Here is a 13,757-nt window from a genome sequence, read left to right as displayed (position 1 = left end):
CCATAAGAAGGGATCTCTCTCGCGCGTCTAAAGTACCCTCTCTCGTCGGTACAGCGGAGGAGTCGCGCGTTTTGTGGTATTCATTCGTGTGCTGCGCGTTTTTTTTCTAACCCGCGCGTTCATTTCGCAGAAGATCGCGTACACAGAGAAAGAGAGATCACCCTATTCTTTAAATAAGAAAGAATGTCCCTCTGGTGTCTGTTGTTTTTTGCAATAGCGTTCGGATCGCTCGGTGCGAACGATGTCGATGCAAACGGTTGGCCAATCGTGAGGTTTCAGAATGGAACGGTTGGCGTACAAAACGACGGAGGCGAAGTGCACGTGCGAGCAGACGTGATGAAATTACACACGAATGTGTTGATGTTGAACGATATCGATTTGATGCCACCGAAATGTATGGCCCCTGGAGGAGACAGGTTACAACATAATGGCACGCACTTTTTTTGCGTGTGTGTGGAGCATTGGAGTGGAAGGAATTGTGATATTCCTCCGAGTCCGCCGCCATCTCCGCCGCCGCCATCTCCGCCGCCGCCGTATGTAGCGCCGCCGCCATATACAATACCGCCGTCGCCGCCGCCGTTTTCTCCGCCGCCGCCGCCGCCGAATGCACTAGGTGCGAACGAGTTACTCCGAGTAGCACTTAAGGAATGTTTTGCAAAAAGCGCAGCCGGCGAGTGTGAATGTACATACGATTCTCCTTGCGGATATATCACCGATAAAAGTTCTATGAATGACTGGGACGTATCTGAAGTTACGGAGATGATCAGTCTGTTTGACGGTAAAGGAAGTTTCACCGCAAATATCTCGAAGTGGGACACGAGCTCGGTGACGGATATGAAATCTATGTTTAAAGGTTGTGGTGCATTTAACCAGTCTCTCGAATACTGGAATACTGGAAGCGTTACCGATATGTCTAATATGTTTCAAAATGCTTGTAAGTTTAATGCGAGCATCGCGGGATGGGATGTGAGCAAAGTTAAAAATTTTGAGAGAATGTTTAACGGAAATATTCACGCTAATACGGCTATGAAGTTCAACGGTAATTTATCAACATGGAATACTGGCGCTGTGACTTCCATGCTTGGAATGTTCTCGAGTGAAGGCCTTACCTTAAGGGCAGGTTTCAACAACCCATCTATTGCGAATTGGAATATAAGCAATGTGCGAAATATGCGCTTGATGTTTGGAGGTTACAAACAAGCTAGTTGCGGTTGGGCATCTTCGCCATTCAATCAAGAAATCTCGAATTGGAATTGGGATATTAGCTCGGTAACAGATATGTCATATATGTTCTTCTGCGCAACTAACTTTCGGGACGCGGGCATTCGGAAATGGATTGTAAGATCAGACACGAATACAATTGCTATGTTTGGTCAAACGACTTTAGCTTCGATACTCGTTTGTCCTGGTGGTTCTAATGGACCGCCGAGCGAATGTTACGCCAAACCTTTTGATACAAACGTTCAATTCAGCGAGGCACTCACTCAATGTTTCGTTGAATCGAGCGATGGAAAGTGCAAATGTGCAACAACAGCATGTGGTGGCTCAGGCGTACCTATTTCGCAATGGAACACTTCAGGAATACTATACATGCAGAACGCATTCAAGGATAAGACGACATTTAATCAAGATTTAAGCGAATGGGATACGCGATCGACTATCAACATGTATTCGATGTTTGAAAACGCAGCTGCTTTTAACCAAAACATAGGCGCGTGGGACGTCACGCAAGTCACAGATTTAAAAGATATGTTCAACGGGGCGTCGTCTTTCGACCACGATATAAGTAACTGGGTGCTTCCGGAGGGCGCGGTCACGACGGATATGTTTGATGACGCAGACTGCTTCAAGATAACGTTTGATTGTGAGGACAGCAATGACGGACCGCCATCGACGTGCGAGCCTACTGAAAATGTTTATTCAGAAAGTTGTAGAAGAATTGAAATCGGAATCGGAAAAAAGTAGTCACCGAGGGAGGAGTGATCGGCGTCAATGGACCGCCATCGACGTGTTCGCCGAAATAGACACACATGTGTTTACTGTATACTAGTATGTTTCTGTGTTGTATATATTTTTTCTGTTGATTTTCATGAACTTTGAACATTTCGTTTGCCGCTTTTTCTGCGGCGAACGATACCTATCACGCGCTTCTCCTCTCCTCTTCGTTTACTCGATAAAGAGCGAGCAATGCACGGCTTGACTCTTCTCTTCGACCGTGAACAAACATTTCACGCGACTTTCTTCACCTTTTTTGCGTTCTTTATCTTCTGCGGTTATTCGCCATCGCGCGGCGACTTCTACTTCTTCTTCTTCCTCGTTGTCGTTTTGAATTCGACCTTCAATCCGTGGGAACGCTTGGTCGACTTTGTCCATCAAGTGTTGAATTTCGAACGTTTCGCCGGTTTTTTCGCTTCGTAAGCGCGATTTTGGATCGATGGTATATATTTTATCCAGCTCTATGCCGCACGTTTTATAGGCGAGCGCGTCGGAGGAGCGATTGCCGAAACCGGCAAACATTCGAGTTTTGTTGATGTCCACGTCGAATAAGCGACGCACTCGAGTGAGGCATCGGATTTTAAACACTTCTGGTTTTCGCGCCACAACTTCGCGGTATAACGCGGTGGATATTGGATCTGGTGCGCACATGACTGGCCCGATCGGCAACGTCTCGCCGTTTTGCGTTAACGTTCGCAAATACGCTCTCGTGGAGTTGCTTTGACTAATCGCCCGACTGGTCACGAAGAGAATTTTATACCCGTTGCGTACAATCTTCCGATACAAAGAAGCGATGCCTGGATGCGCGTAATCTTTTCCAACCATTGTATAAATGTGTCCGAGAACGTCTGACTTTGTTATGGTTCCGTCGATATCTGAAACGACCACTTTATCCCCGGAGTCCCACAAAAACAAGTTACATTCTAAAGTTTGCGTCCCGAAAACTCTCGATTTGTACGAATACGTGACCGTATTTAACCCTGGCTTTAAATCTAGCATCTTAAGTTCCTCCGATGTCAAGCGGGTGTTCCTCCGTTTTCGAGGAGGTTTCGCCGCTTTCGCCTCCTTCTTCTCCTTCCCGTTGTTGTTGTTGTTGTTATTATTATTCTTATCAGCGCTATTACTATGTTTACTACCTCCACTACTATGATTCCCGCTCAATCCTCCAACTTTCGTTTTCAGCCACTTCTTTGCTCTCGTGTATTTTCCAGAAGACGCCGCATTCGCCGTTGTTGTCGTTGTTGTCTTCGTCGTCGTGGCTTCCGAAGAAGTTAAAGGCGCCTTTGGCGCTTCCTCTTCTTCTCCGTCCTCTTCTTCGTCGTCCTCGGAGCTTCTCCCAGCCTCTTCGGCTTCCTCGATCGCGATGCTTTCCGTCTCGTTTAATAAACTACCGTAATTCCCGTTCGCGTTTGCATTCTCGCCGTCCATTCTCGTTTTCACCATCGATGTCGATGCCGTCGTCTCGACCGTTTTCGTCGTCTCGTCCCACCCGTCGAAAAACAAGGCATCCTGTGCGCAGTTTTCGTGCGCGAACTGGCACGTGCCGTTTCGGCTCAATTTCATCCGAAACTGTTCGAACGCTTTACCGTTCACGTGGAAACTCACGTACGTCGCATCTGCGCTCAAAAGTTTCTTGCTGAAGAATGATTTCGCGTTTCCGAATCGAACGAAAAATGGCGTGCACCGCAACGACTTCGTCGAGCGATTTTCAACGACGAGCACGTCGATGGCACCGCCGGGATTTGGAACGAGCGTGGAAACAGCCGAGGCGGTTAAACCGCTCGTGGTCGTCGCGACGTCAAGTAAACCGGAACCGACGCGATGGAGTAACATTTTGTTCTTCTTTGATTTTAGTTTCGCATCGCTTACGTCGTCTTTCTCGTCGTCGTCGCGCATGATGATTTTGACGCGTTTTTGAAGTGAAGAAGAGTTCGTTACAAACACAAAAATAAGCGATTTAGAAATATGCGAAACAACACAAAGACGGATGTATTATTATTACTACGTACACATTATAAAAGCATCTCTTATCTATTTCGCTCTCTCATAATATCATCATAAGAAGGCTAACGATCCTAACAAGGCAGCTACGGCGGCGACGCTAATGTTATCGTCGACTTTACTCGCCGGCAACGCTTCGACGACGGCGCAAGAGAGGCAGGCGAGCAAGATAACTGCGTAGTATCCTATATCGTCCGGACCGCCAAAAACGCGATTGTTCGGGAAAAAACCCATCACACCGAACAGATGGGTTAAAGAGACCGTGAATAGAAATCCAGTGATAACCATCGCCGCGCTCCCGGCGAAGGATTTACGCTCGTCGAACGGTTTCGGCCATTTTTTACCGGTTTTCCCCAACCGTCTGCCGACGATATCCGCGACGCCGTCGCCGCCGCACATGAGCGACACGACTAAAAACCCAACCGGCGATTCTCTCCAAAACAGTAATGTCGTCACCATCAAAACAATCGTGTAATAAAACGGCCCGTATAACAACTCCTCTTTCCCGCCTCCTCGACTCACCGCTCGCACCGCGTTTTTATTCTCGATCAACCCGCTCCCGATGGCGAACAACCTAAACGCCTGTAAACTCGGCACCAGAGTCGCAAACGCCTTCGAATACCACTGGTCGCCGAATAAACACCACGTCATTGCAAAAAATGTCCCGGATGTGACGTGGACGAGTTTGCGCGAGAGTTTCGCCTCTAAAATCTCTCTTCTCGCGAGTTCGTCGAACAGTTTCACCCAAAGCAACGACCCAGATATGGTGAGCACAGTTGCCACGACATCTCGAACGACCGCGTGTGTCATCATAAAGCTCTGCGTCGTCGGGTCCATCGATGATACCATCGATGTTAAAGCACCACTCGCAACTGTCGCTCCTTTTCCTCCTTTTCCTTTTCCTCCGTCGACGCTTCTTCTTCTTCTTCTTCTTCTTCTCTTTATCCAATCCGATTCTTTTCCCCGCGCAGAGAAGCAGAACGACGATGATGTTGTTGACGATGACGACGAGCTCCTCCCGCTCCTAGACGACAAAACAAATAAAGCCTCGCGTTCCCCTCCAAAACGTATCGAAGCTCTCGCTGAAAGCATTTTATTCCGTCACACGTAAGCGCAACACGTACGCGCGCGCGTTCACATCTGAGGAGATTTGATTTTCCCTACAGCGGTCAACTCTTTCTCTTCATTAAATAACAGAAGAAAGATGTTTAAAAGACGCGACTGGAACTACCTCTACGGCGACGGGTTGAGACCCAAAGGAGAAGAGAATAAAAGCAGTTCTTCAGATGACGATAGCGATAGCGATGGAAGCATGGAAAGCATCGGCGGGATGGTTGATTTGGATTCATCCTCGGAATCAGAATCAGACGACACCAACGCCGCCGGGAGGAGGATGCATTCGGACGACGAGAAGGACGACAAGGACGAGTCAGAAGAAGACAAAGAGACGGAAAAAGAGAAGCTCAAAAGGAAGTCATCGTCATTCGTGGCGTTGAAATGCACCGTCTGCGAAAGACACGGTCTCGTCTTGTCCGAGAAAGCGAAACGAGAACACGAGCGGTCAAAGAGACATGAGAAACGAGTGGCTTCGTTACCACTCGAAGACGAGAGGAAAAAAGACAACGTGTATTTCATACCGGCGTCGAGCAAACGCACGTTCGGGACAAAAGAGGAGGAAACGGAAACGCATTCAGAACGGTTAGCGAGAATACGTATGAAACGGAAGAGGAGAGAAGAAGAGGAGGCGAGAGAGGAAGAGGAGAGAGAGAGGAGGAAGGAAGCGAACGAAGACGGAAACGCAGACGAGGATGAAGAGGAGGAGAAGGAGGCGCGGAATAAAACGAAAAAGAAGACGAAGGAGAAAGTCGGTCGGAGGCAGATGCAGTCAATTCGAAGACAGAAAGCGGGAATGAGAATTAAAGATACGAGTAATAGCGGTGACGGGGGCGAAAAGAAAGCGCCTTTGAGCGATAGCGGGAAAGAGAAGACGACAAAGAAGAAGAAGAAGACAAAGACGGAGAAAAAAGGAAAGGACGATGAGAAGAATAGTAAAGAAGAAGAGCCTGCGAAAGTAGTAGTAGCGAAGAAAAAAGGCAAACCGGGGAAACGCGAGCGGTTGGAGATGAAAGCAAAACGCGAGGAGATGGCGAAGAAAGCGAGAGAGGCGGGCGAAAGAGGCGTGAAAAAAGCGTTGCAAGCGTCGAGATCGAAAGAGAAGCAAACGAGCGCGAAGGATCGACGAAGAAGCATAATCGCGAAAGCAAAGAAAAAACTCGGCATGGAATAGGAGCAGGGCTTACGTACCCGTCTCGTTTCTTTCAAAGATAATTCTCTTTATGAGATATCTCTTGTATTTACAACACGATATTACGTAGGTATTATGCTACCTGGTACAATTTTTGTATATTATTCTCTCTCTCTCTCTCTCTCTCTCTCTCTCACTCACTCACTTTTCTTCACTCTCTCTCTCTCTCTCTCTCTCGTTACTCCCACCTCTCTCTACACTCTCGCTGACTCTTACTAATATTCTCTCACCCGTCGTCTCCAATACGACTTTCGCTCTCTTCCATTCCAGTTTGTTTTCGTTTTCATTTTCGTCGTCGTCGGTGTTCTCCTCAGACCCTCCTCCTTTTTTTTCGTTGTTCTCGTCAGAGGAGTTTCCGCCGGATTGATTCGCCTTTTCCACGGATTCCGTCTTGGCGCCGTCGCTGCCTGCCTCGTTCGATGCAGTTTTCTGGTTTTGACGACCAGATCCGGAATCGTTTTGCTGCTGTTGATATCCACCTTCTTCTTCAGAGGTATGATTATTTGGAGAAGTCGATGGAGCGCCTCTTTCACCGTTACGTTGTTCTAGCTTTTGAGCAGCCAGCTCCTGTTGTTGCTGAAGCCTCTGCTGTTTCAAAACGAGCGTATTCGCATTTCTCTCACGTTTCCAAAGCCCAACCGGTCGCGGCGCGTTGTTTTTAGCAAAATACAAACCGCACGCGTTACACAAACTCCCCTCGCCGTTCTTCTCTTTCCGCCAAAACGGAGAATCTGTGCACTGACAATTAACGCAAACTCTCGCCGCTCTTTCTGCGTCTGTTTTCCGTTTCCGAGACGTTCGCGTCCCGTTCGTTTTCCCACTCGCACTTCCTTTGTTCGCGTTCGCGTTGTTCATTTCGTTTGGCTTTATCGGAGTGATGTATTGCTGAGGCTGTTGGTAGTACCCGGGCGGGTAGTTATACCCAACCTGACCGTTTGCAAACGCCGCTCCTCCTCCTGCCGTCGACGTTTGTTGTTGCTGTTGTTGAAACGCCACTGCAAATTGCGGGTTCATCATTGCCATCTGCATGTACGAGTTCGCGTTGGGCATGTTAAACATACCCCCTCCCGGTTGTTGCTGATTCGATTCGCCCGTTTGCCGTTGTTGTTGTTGTTGCTGCTGTTGCTGCTGCTGCTGTTGCATCATCATCATCTGCTGCATGTGCTCCTCCCCAGCGCTCGCTCTCGGCGTTCTCTGCTGCATTTGCGGCCCACCCGCCATGCTCTGTGCCATTGCCATCTGATAATAATACGCCTGCGCGTACTGCTGCACCACCGCCGCTTGCGCGTACTGTTGTTGTTGTTGCTGCTGCATGTGCATTTGTTGTTGTTCAGTGGCTGAGAACGTCTTCGCGTCGGACGTCGCGTCGTTCATATCGTTGTGTCGATACGCCGTCGGGAGTCCTGCGTTGTTCTTCTTCGTGTTCTGTTTCTGCTGCTTCTGCGCGTCGTTCGTTCCAGCTGGCGTCGTCCGCGGCGGCGGTTTATGCGCCGTATTCTCGACACCAGCAGCATCGCCTCCGGACATCGATGCGTGTTGCGCTTTTTTTTTTATTGATCTGAAAAATTCAACCTTTTTTCTTTGGGCAGAAAAAAAAGGCGTTCTCTCCTTCACCAAAAAGATACGCAAATTCCGATGCGAGTTACGCGGATTAAACACCTGCGCACGCACAACAAGGAAACTACCGAACGCTAAATCTCTTCAACAAATACTTACTCTCACTCGTAAATATACGCTTCACTCAATTCTGCGTTCGCTTTTCGAATCCCTCGTTCGCGTCTCTCTTCCTTCTTCTCCGCGCGCGCGCGCAAGCCGATTGATTGCCTTTTTTTTTTCGAAAAAAGTGGGAGACGGGTTGCCGCCGATTCGGGACAGGTGGATTTGAATTCCTTCGATGAGACAAATGAATCTCTCTCTCTCTCTCTCTGACTCTCACTCGACGACGGAGGAATTCAACCTAACGCGTCATCCTCGCCTTCAAATCCTCTCTCTCTCTCTCTCGAGCAGAAGAAGAGTTTTTATTTTTGTTTGCGATCGAGATTTACGTCGAAAGCGGTGTGCTTGTATGAAGCATTTTTTTAATCCATCCAAAGTCTCTTTGGAGGAAAAAGTCCTCCTCTTTCTGCGCTTTTTGATTCGCTCGTGCGCTCGTCTCGAGATATCTTTTGATTTGATTTTTCGTCCTCGTTCTTGTAAAAAATACGCGAAAGAACAGGAAAGAAGAACAAACTACTCATAAAAAACACATAATTAAAAGACACAAGTACACGTTGAAAGAGAAAAAATGAAATGTAAAGTGTTCGCGGCGACGACCAGGTCGACGCAAAACATGCATCAGATGACGATGGAAAGAGAAGTGCTGGACTCGCACGTCGTTTTGGACGTGAAATATTGCGGCGTACTTTATATCATAAATCGTGTTGGTGTTTTTTAAAAACGCTCTCTCGAGAGAGAGAGGTTTTTCTCTCGTTGTTTTTTTGTATCTCTTCTCTTCTGCCTCTCTCGCGAGTTCTTTCCGGCGATGATGACCAAAAACTTTTGCAATAGGCCGCTGAAACTCGCAGTTGAGGCGAGACTTTGACGAAGAAATTCGTATTCTGAGCCGGGCGCGCGTAACGCGCGCGGACGAGAGAGATCAAACGCGCGGCGTTCGTGCAAGCGATAAATATTTTTTTTTGTATCTACAACGAGGACTCTTGGAAGCCACTGACAAAAAAAACTTCTTCTTCTTCTTCTTCTTCTTCTTCTTCTTCTCTCTTTACGACAACCAGATATGCCACACAGATTTGCATTTCATCGCGCACGACGTCGGGCAGCACTCGTACCCGTTAGTACCGGGTCATGAAATCATCGGCGTGGTGATAAAAGTCGGTTCGAAAGCGACCGATTTTAAAATCGGCGATATCGTCGGCGTCGGCTGTATGGTCGAGTCGTGTCTGTCGTGCTCGGCGTGCGCGAACGACGAAGAGCAGTATTGTAAAAATACGCCGACTTGGACGTACGGTGCTGATACGCGACACTCATTACACGGTAAGAATCAAGTTCAAACTATAGGTGGTTACTCGGATAAGTTCGTCGTGGACCATCGATTCGCCGTGAAGTTCCCCTTCGCGAAGGAGGATTTCGAAAGCGAAGGCGAGTTCAACGAGGTTTTAGCAAAGTGCGCGCCGTTGCTTTGCGCCGGGATTACGATGTATTCGCCGTGTAAAAAGTACATCGATATGGTGAGAAAAACTCGAGAAACGCCCGTGAAAGTAGGCGTGAGAGGACTCGGAGGACTTGGACAAATGGGTATCAAGATTTTATCGACGATGAACGTCGAGGTGTTCGCCATCTCGCACAGTCCAAAGAAAGAAGAGGAAGCGAAAAGAATCGGCGCGAACCATTTCGTCTTGTCCTCTTCCGTCACCGCCATGAACAAATTAAAACGAGATCACGCGCTCGACATAATTCTGGATACCGTAGGCGCTCTTCCTTCGGAGGAAGACGCGTCCCCGTCTACTCCGGAAGGAGGCAGCCCGACTTCCAGAGAGGATAAACGCGATAAAACTCCTTCGCCGCAAGAGTTTTACGACGTCGCCGCAGACGCGCTCGCAACGCACGGACATTACGTCTTGATCGGTTTAAACACGAAACCAGTCGCAATCACCGGAACTAAATTCATCTGGAACGACATCTCTTTACACGGTTCCTTAATCGGCGGCGTGAAACAAACCAAAGAAACGGTTGATTTCTGTTGGAAACATAAAATCTTCCCGGACGTGAATATCATCTCCGTCCGCGACATTCCAAACGTCCTGCAATTGTTAGAGAAAGGGAACGACTCCACGAAGCGATACGTCATCGACGCGTCCACGTTTGAATAATTTTTTTCTTCTATAGAGTCTTTTCAGTTAAAAGTGCACACCTTCAACTTCTTCACATCTCCGATGTCGTCCTCATCTTTCCTCCTGAAAAAAGTCGACGTGTCGTACGCGAGAGTCGCGGCGGCTTTGGTCGTCCTCCTCCCTTCGTCTGCGTTTTGTCTTCGGTTGTATAAAGATAGCGTCGCCGAGTAAGTCGTTGTTCGGAGTCGTTCGTCATCGTCTCGTTGTTGTTGCCGCTTTTTTCTTGTGCGTCGTCATCATCATCATCATCATCGCTTATTATCAACGCTTATTATTCTCATCATTACCACGACATTCGAAAAACAGAGACCCGATGGAGGAAGCCCTTCGACGACGAGCAGCTGCTACTTCTCCTCCTCCTGTTGCAAAGTAAAGAGAGAGAGAGAGAGAGAGAGAGAGAGAGAGAGAGAGATGTGTAATACTATAACTACTATTACGTTTCATAGTAAACAACTTGAGAATTCTTCCTTTTTCCCCATTAATATAAGAGCAGAGTACTCTCTCTTTCTCTCTTTCTCTCTTTCTCTCTTTCTCTCTTTACACGCGAAACGCCGAGGAGGAGAAGGAGATCGAAATCTAGTACAGAAGAATGAGTTACGCGTACTTGTTTAAATACATAATCATCGGCGATACGGGTAAACACATTCTGTTATTCTTTACCGTTACTTATACCAAGAGCGGGTTCCTCGAAATCATAAAAAACGCTCGTCTGACTCTTTCTCTCTCTCTCTCTCTCTCTCTCGTCCTGCTTAAACGAAACTTCAGGCGTGGGAAAATCGTGCCTGTTGTTACAGTTCACCGATAAAAGGTTCCAACGCGTGCACGATTTAACCATCGGCGTAGAGTTCGGGTCGAGAATGGTGACCATCAATAATCAACAAGTCAAGTTGCAAATCTGGGACACGGTACGTTTTTACGTAATACTAATACTAATCTAAACTTTTCATCGCATGAAACAGGCTGGACAAGAATCGTTTCGGTCGATAACGCGATCGTATTACCGAGGCGCCGCGGGCGCGTTGCTCGTGTACGACGTTTCGCGCAGGGAAACGTTTGAAAACTTAAACGCTTGGCTGGAGGATTGTCGGCGCCACGCGAACGAGTACGTGACGATTACTCTGGTAGGAAACAAAGCCGACGGCGCTGCGGCGCAAAGACAAGTCAGCGAAGAGGAAGGGTTACGGTTTGCAAGAGAAAACGGTCTTTTATTTGTCGAAACGAGCGCGATGACTTCTGCCAACGTCGACGGCGCGTTCATCGAAACCGCGCGCGTAATCTGTAACAAAATCGAAGAAGGGTACTTAGACCCGACGAATGAAACCAACGGGGTAAAAATAGGGTACATGCCTGGTGGAAGACACCATCACCACCACGACCAATCTCGAGAGGGCGAATCTCGGAGCGGGTCGGTCACCATAGAGGAGATGGAAAAAGAACGAGCCGCCGGGACGTACGGTTCGGTTGGGAAATGTTGTTAGTAGAGAGCGCGCCGCGAAGAAAACAAATCATCGTCAATACTACTATATATATAGGAAGGAGGAGATTTAAAAAAGATAGCAGCAGAAGAAAACGTAGTAAAAACGAGTAAAACAAAAGCAAAGCAGAAAGTTTGTTGTGATTGCATGTATACATAGAACATAACGCGACGTATCTAATGCAAAATCATAAAAAAGTCTTGTCAAAAGACACCACAAAAACAGTTGAACATTGGAATATTCGCCCGACGAAGAAGACAAAGAAGAAGAAGAAGAAGAGGACCACTACGCGTGAAAGAGAAAGCGTGCGCGATCACATCTTTTGCGTCAGACAAATTCGCGTTCGTTTTTTGTTGATCGATCTAGATTTAAATGGCTTCTCCTTTTGCGGACGAGAAACTCTACCGCCAGTGGTTTCCGTTGTGCGACACGGACAACGACGGACGAATCACCGGGAACGATGCGGTTGTTTTTTTCTCGAAGTCTTCTCTCAATCAGCAAGCGTTGGCGAAAGTTTGGGGGTGCGCGGATTTGAACCGACAAGGGTATCTCGATAAAGATGGATTCATTCGAGCGATGCGAGTGATCGCGTTGGCGCAAATTGGCGTGTCGCCGTCGGTGGCGAATTTGCAAACGGAGTTGGAGAGAAGGCAAGGCGAGATGCCTTTGGCGAAGATGGAAGGTTTGGACGAAACGAGCGGACGGAAAGAAGACGACGATGATTTCACGTCCAATCCGTTCATGGCATCGCCGGGGGAAAAGATCAAAGATGGGAGGAATAAAGCGTCGAACATGTTGGGAGGCGGCGCGCAGACGAAGAAAGAGAAGAAGCGGCAGGCGAAGGTGGACGCGAAGACGGTGACCGGCATCGTCGACGGGTTGAAGTTGTTGTACAAGACGAAGATTAAACCTTTAGAAGAGGCGTATAAGTTTGGTTCGTTTTATGGACCGCTGTTAACGGATGGTGATTTCGACGGGAAACCGAACGTTTTGTTGTTGGGGCAGTATTCGACCGGGAAGACGACGTTTATTCAGCACTTGTTGAAGAGACCGTATCCGGGCGCGCACATCGGGCCGGAACCAACCACGGATAGGTTCGTGGTTTTGACGCACGGGTTGGACGATCGAACGACGCCGGGGAATACAATGGCGGTCAATTCTGCCTTACCATACACTGGTTTACAGTCCTTTGGGACTGGATTTTTATCCAAGTTTGAGGGTTCTCAGTGCGACGCCGAGTTGTTGAATTCGGTTTCCCTCATCGACACGCCCGGGGTACTTTCCGGCGAGAAGCAAAGGATCGATCGCGGGTACTCGTTTCCGCAAATTTGCAACTGGTTTGCCGCGAGAAGCGATATTATTTTGTTACTCTTTGATCCGTACAAGTTGGATATTTCCGATGAATTCAAATCGGTCATCAACGCGTTGAGAGGCCACGATGATAAAGTGCGAGTCGTGTTGAACAAAGCCGATCAAGTGAGCGAACAGCAATTGTTGAGAGTGTACGGCGCTCTGATGTGGAGTTTAGGTAAAGTGTTTATGACGCCGGAAGTGTGCAAAGTGTACGTTGGGTCTTTCAATACGGAACCGATTAAAACGGACGTGAATAAAATGCACGACATTTTTCAAATGGAACACGAGGCGTTGATGGCGGATTTGATGAACATTCCGGCAAAGTCGTGCGATAGAAAAGTGAACGAGTTCGTGAAACGAACGAGAGCGCTGAGAACGCACATGATGATTATAGGAGACTTGTGGAAACAAATGCCCACGGCGTTTGGTCACGAAAAGAAACAGAAGAAATTATTGGCCAACATCCACGACGAATTTCGGAAGACGACGATGGAAAACAATTTGCCGCCCGGGGATTTACCAAACCCGGAACGATTCGCGGCAATTTTAGAGCCGATGCAACTCCACAAGTTCCCTCGAGTGGACAAGAAGGCGTTGTCGTCCATAGAGGAGGTTTTGACCCAGGATATTCCGAGCTTAATGCAGCGCTTCGGCAATCCGTTTTGATTATAACTCATAAAAATTGTGTTGTTTGTTGTCCGCGTAATCTAGTACCTTGTATTCAAAACTCTACTACTACAG

General features: G+C 47.9%; 8 protein-coding genes across 8 annotated transcripts; 5 read left to right on the top strand and 3 right to left on the bottom strand.

Moving 5' to 3' along the window:
• Positions 1-183: 183 nt before the first annotated feature.
• On the top strand, positions 184-1,965 carry Bathy02g05260 (predicted protein; the record flags this gene model as incomplete). The annotated part of the gene is made up of 1 exon (XM_007514655.1): positions 184-1,965. The coding sequence occupies one exon, from the start codon at positions 184-186 to the stop codon at positions 1,963-1,965; it is 1,782 nt and encodes a 593-aa protein (XP_007514717.1).
• Positions 1,966-2,166: 201 nt separating this feature from the next.
• Bathy02g05250 (unnamed protein product) lies at positions 2,167-3,891 on the bottom strand (the record flags this gene model as incomplete). Its single annotated transcript, XM_007514576.1, has 1 exon — positions 2,167-3,891. The coding sequence occupies one exon, from the start codon at positions 3,889-3,891 to the stop codon at positions 2,167-2,169; it is 1,725 nt and encodes a 574-aa protein (XP_007514638.1).
• A 159-nt stretch (positions 3,892-4,050) lies between these two features.
• Positions 4,051-5,088, bottom strand: Bathy02g05240 (predicted protein; the record flags this gene model as incomplete). Its single annotated transcript, XM_007514437.1, has 1 exon — positions 4,051-5,088. The coding sequence occupies one exon, from the start codon at positions 5,086-5,088 to the stop codon at positions 4,051-4,053; it is 1,038 nt and encodes a 345-aa protein (XP_007514499.1).
• A 112-nt stretch (positions 5,089-5,200) lies between these two features.
• Bathy02g05230 (unknown protein) lies at positions 5,201-6,283 on the top strand (the record flags this gene model as incomplete). The annotated part of the gene is made up of 1 exon (XM_007514559.1): positions 5,201-6,283. The coding sequence occupies one exon, from the start codon at positions 5,201-5,203 to the stop codon at positions 6,281-6,283; it is 1,083 nt and encodes a 360-aa protein (XP_007514621.1).
• A 159-nt stretch (positions 6,284-6,442) lies between these two features.
• Bathy02g05220 (predicted protein) lies at positions 6,443-7,828 on the bottom strand (the record flags this gene model as incomplete). The annotated part of the gene is made up of 1 exon (XM_007514955.1): positions 6,443-7,828. One exon carries the CDS (start codon positions 7,826-7,828, stop codon positions 6,443-6,445), a length of 1,386 nt encoding a protein of 461 aa, XP_007515017.1.
• Positions 7,829-8,639: 811 nt separating this feature from the next.
• On the top strand, positions 8,640-10,167 carry Bathy02g05210 (alcohol dehydrogenase; the record flags this gene model as incomplete). The annotated part of the gene is made up of 2 exons (XM_007514472.1): positions 8,640-8,720; positions 8,866-10,167. 2 exons carry the CDS (start codon positions 8,640-8,642, stop codon positions 10,165-10,167), a joined length of 1,383 nt encoding a protein of 460 aa, XP_007514534.1.
• A 610-nt stretch (positions 10,168-10,777) lies between these two features.
• Bathy02g05200 (predicted protein) lies at positions 10,778-11,666 on the top strand (the record flags this gene model as incomplete). The annotated part of the gene is made up of 3 exons (XM_007514768.1): positions 10,778-10,895; positions 10,954-11,093; positions 11,148-11,666. 3 exons carry the CDS (start codon positions 10,778-10,780, stop codon positions 11,664-11,666), a joined length of 777 nt encoding a protein of 258 aa, XP_007514830.1.
• Positions 11,667-12,035: 369 nt separating this feature from the next.
• On the top strand, positions 12,036-13,682 carry Bathy02g05190 (unnamed protein product; the record flags this gene model as incomplete). Its single annotated transcript, XM_007515006.1, has 1 exon — positions 12,036-13,682. The coding sequence occupies one exon, from the start codon at positions 12,036-12,038 to the stop codon at positions 13,680-13,682; it is 1,647 nt and encodes a 548-aa protein (XP_007515068.1).
• Between the last annotated feature and the right edge of the window lie 75 nt (positions 13,683-13,757).

Source organism: Bathycoccus prasinos, assembly GCF_002220235.1.
Source record: "Bathycoccus prasinos genomic : Chromosome_2".
In the NCBI taxonomy this organism is placed as follows: Eukaryota; Viridiplantae; Chlorophyta; class Mamiellophyceae; order Mamiellales; family Bathycoccaceae; genus Bathycoccus; species Bathycoccus prasinos.
Note: the sequence above shows the minus strand (reverse complement) of the source record. Positions and strands in the feature narration are given on the sequence as shown.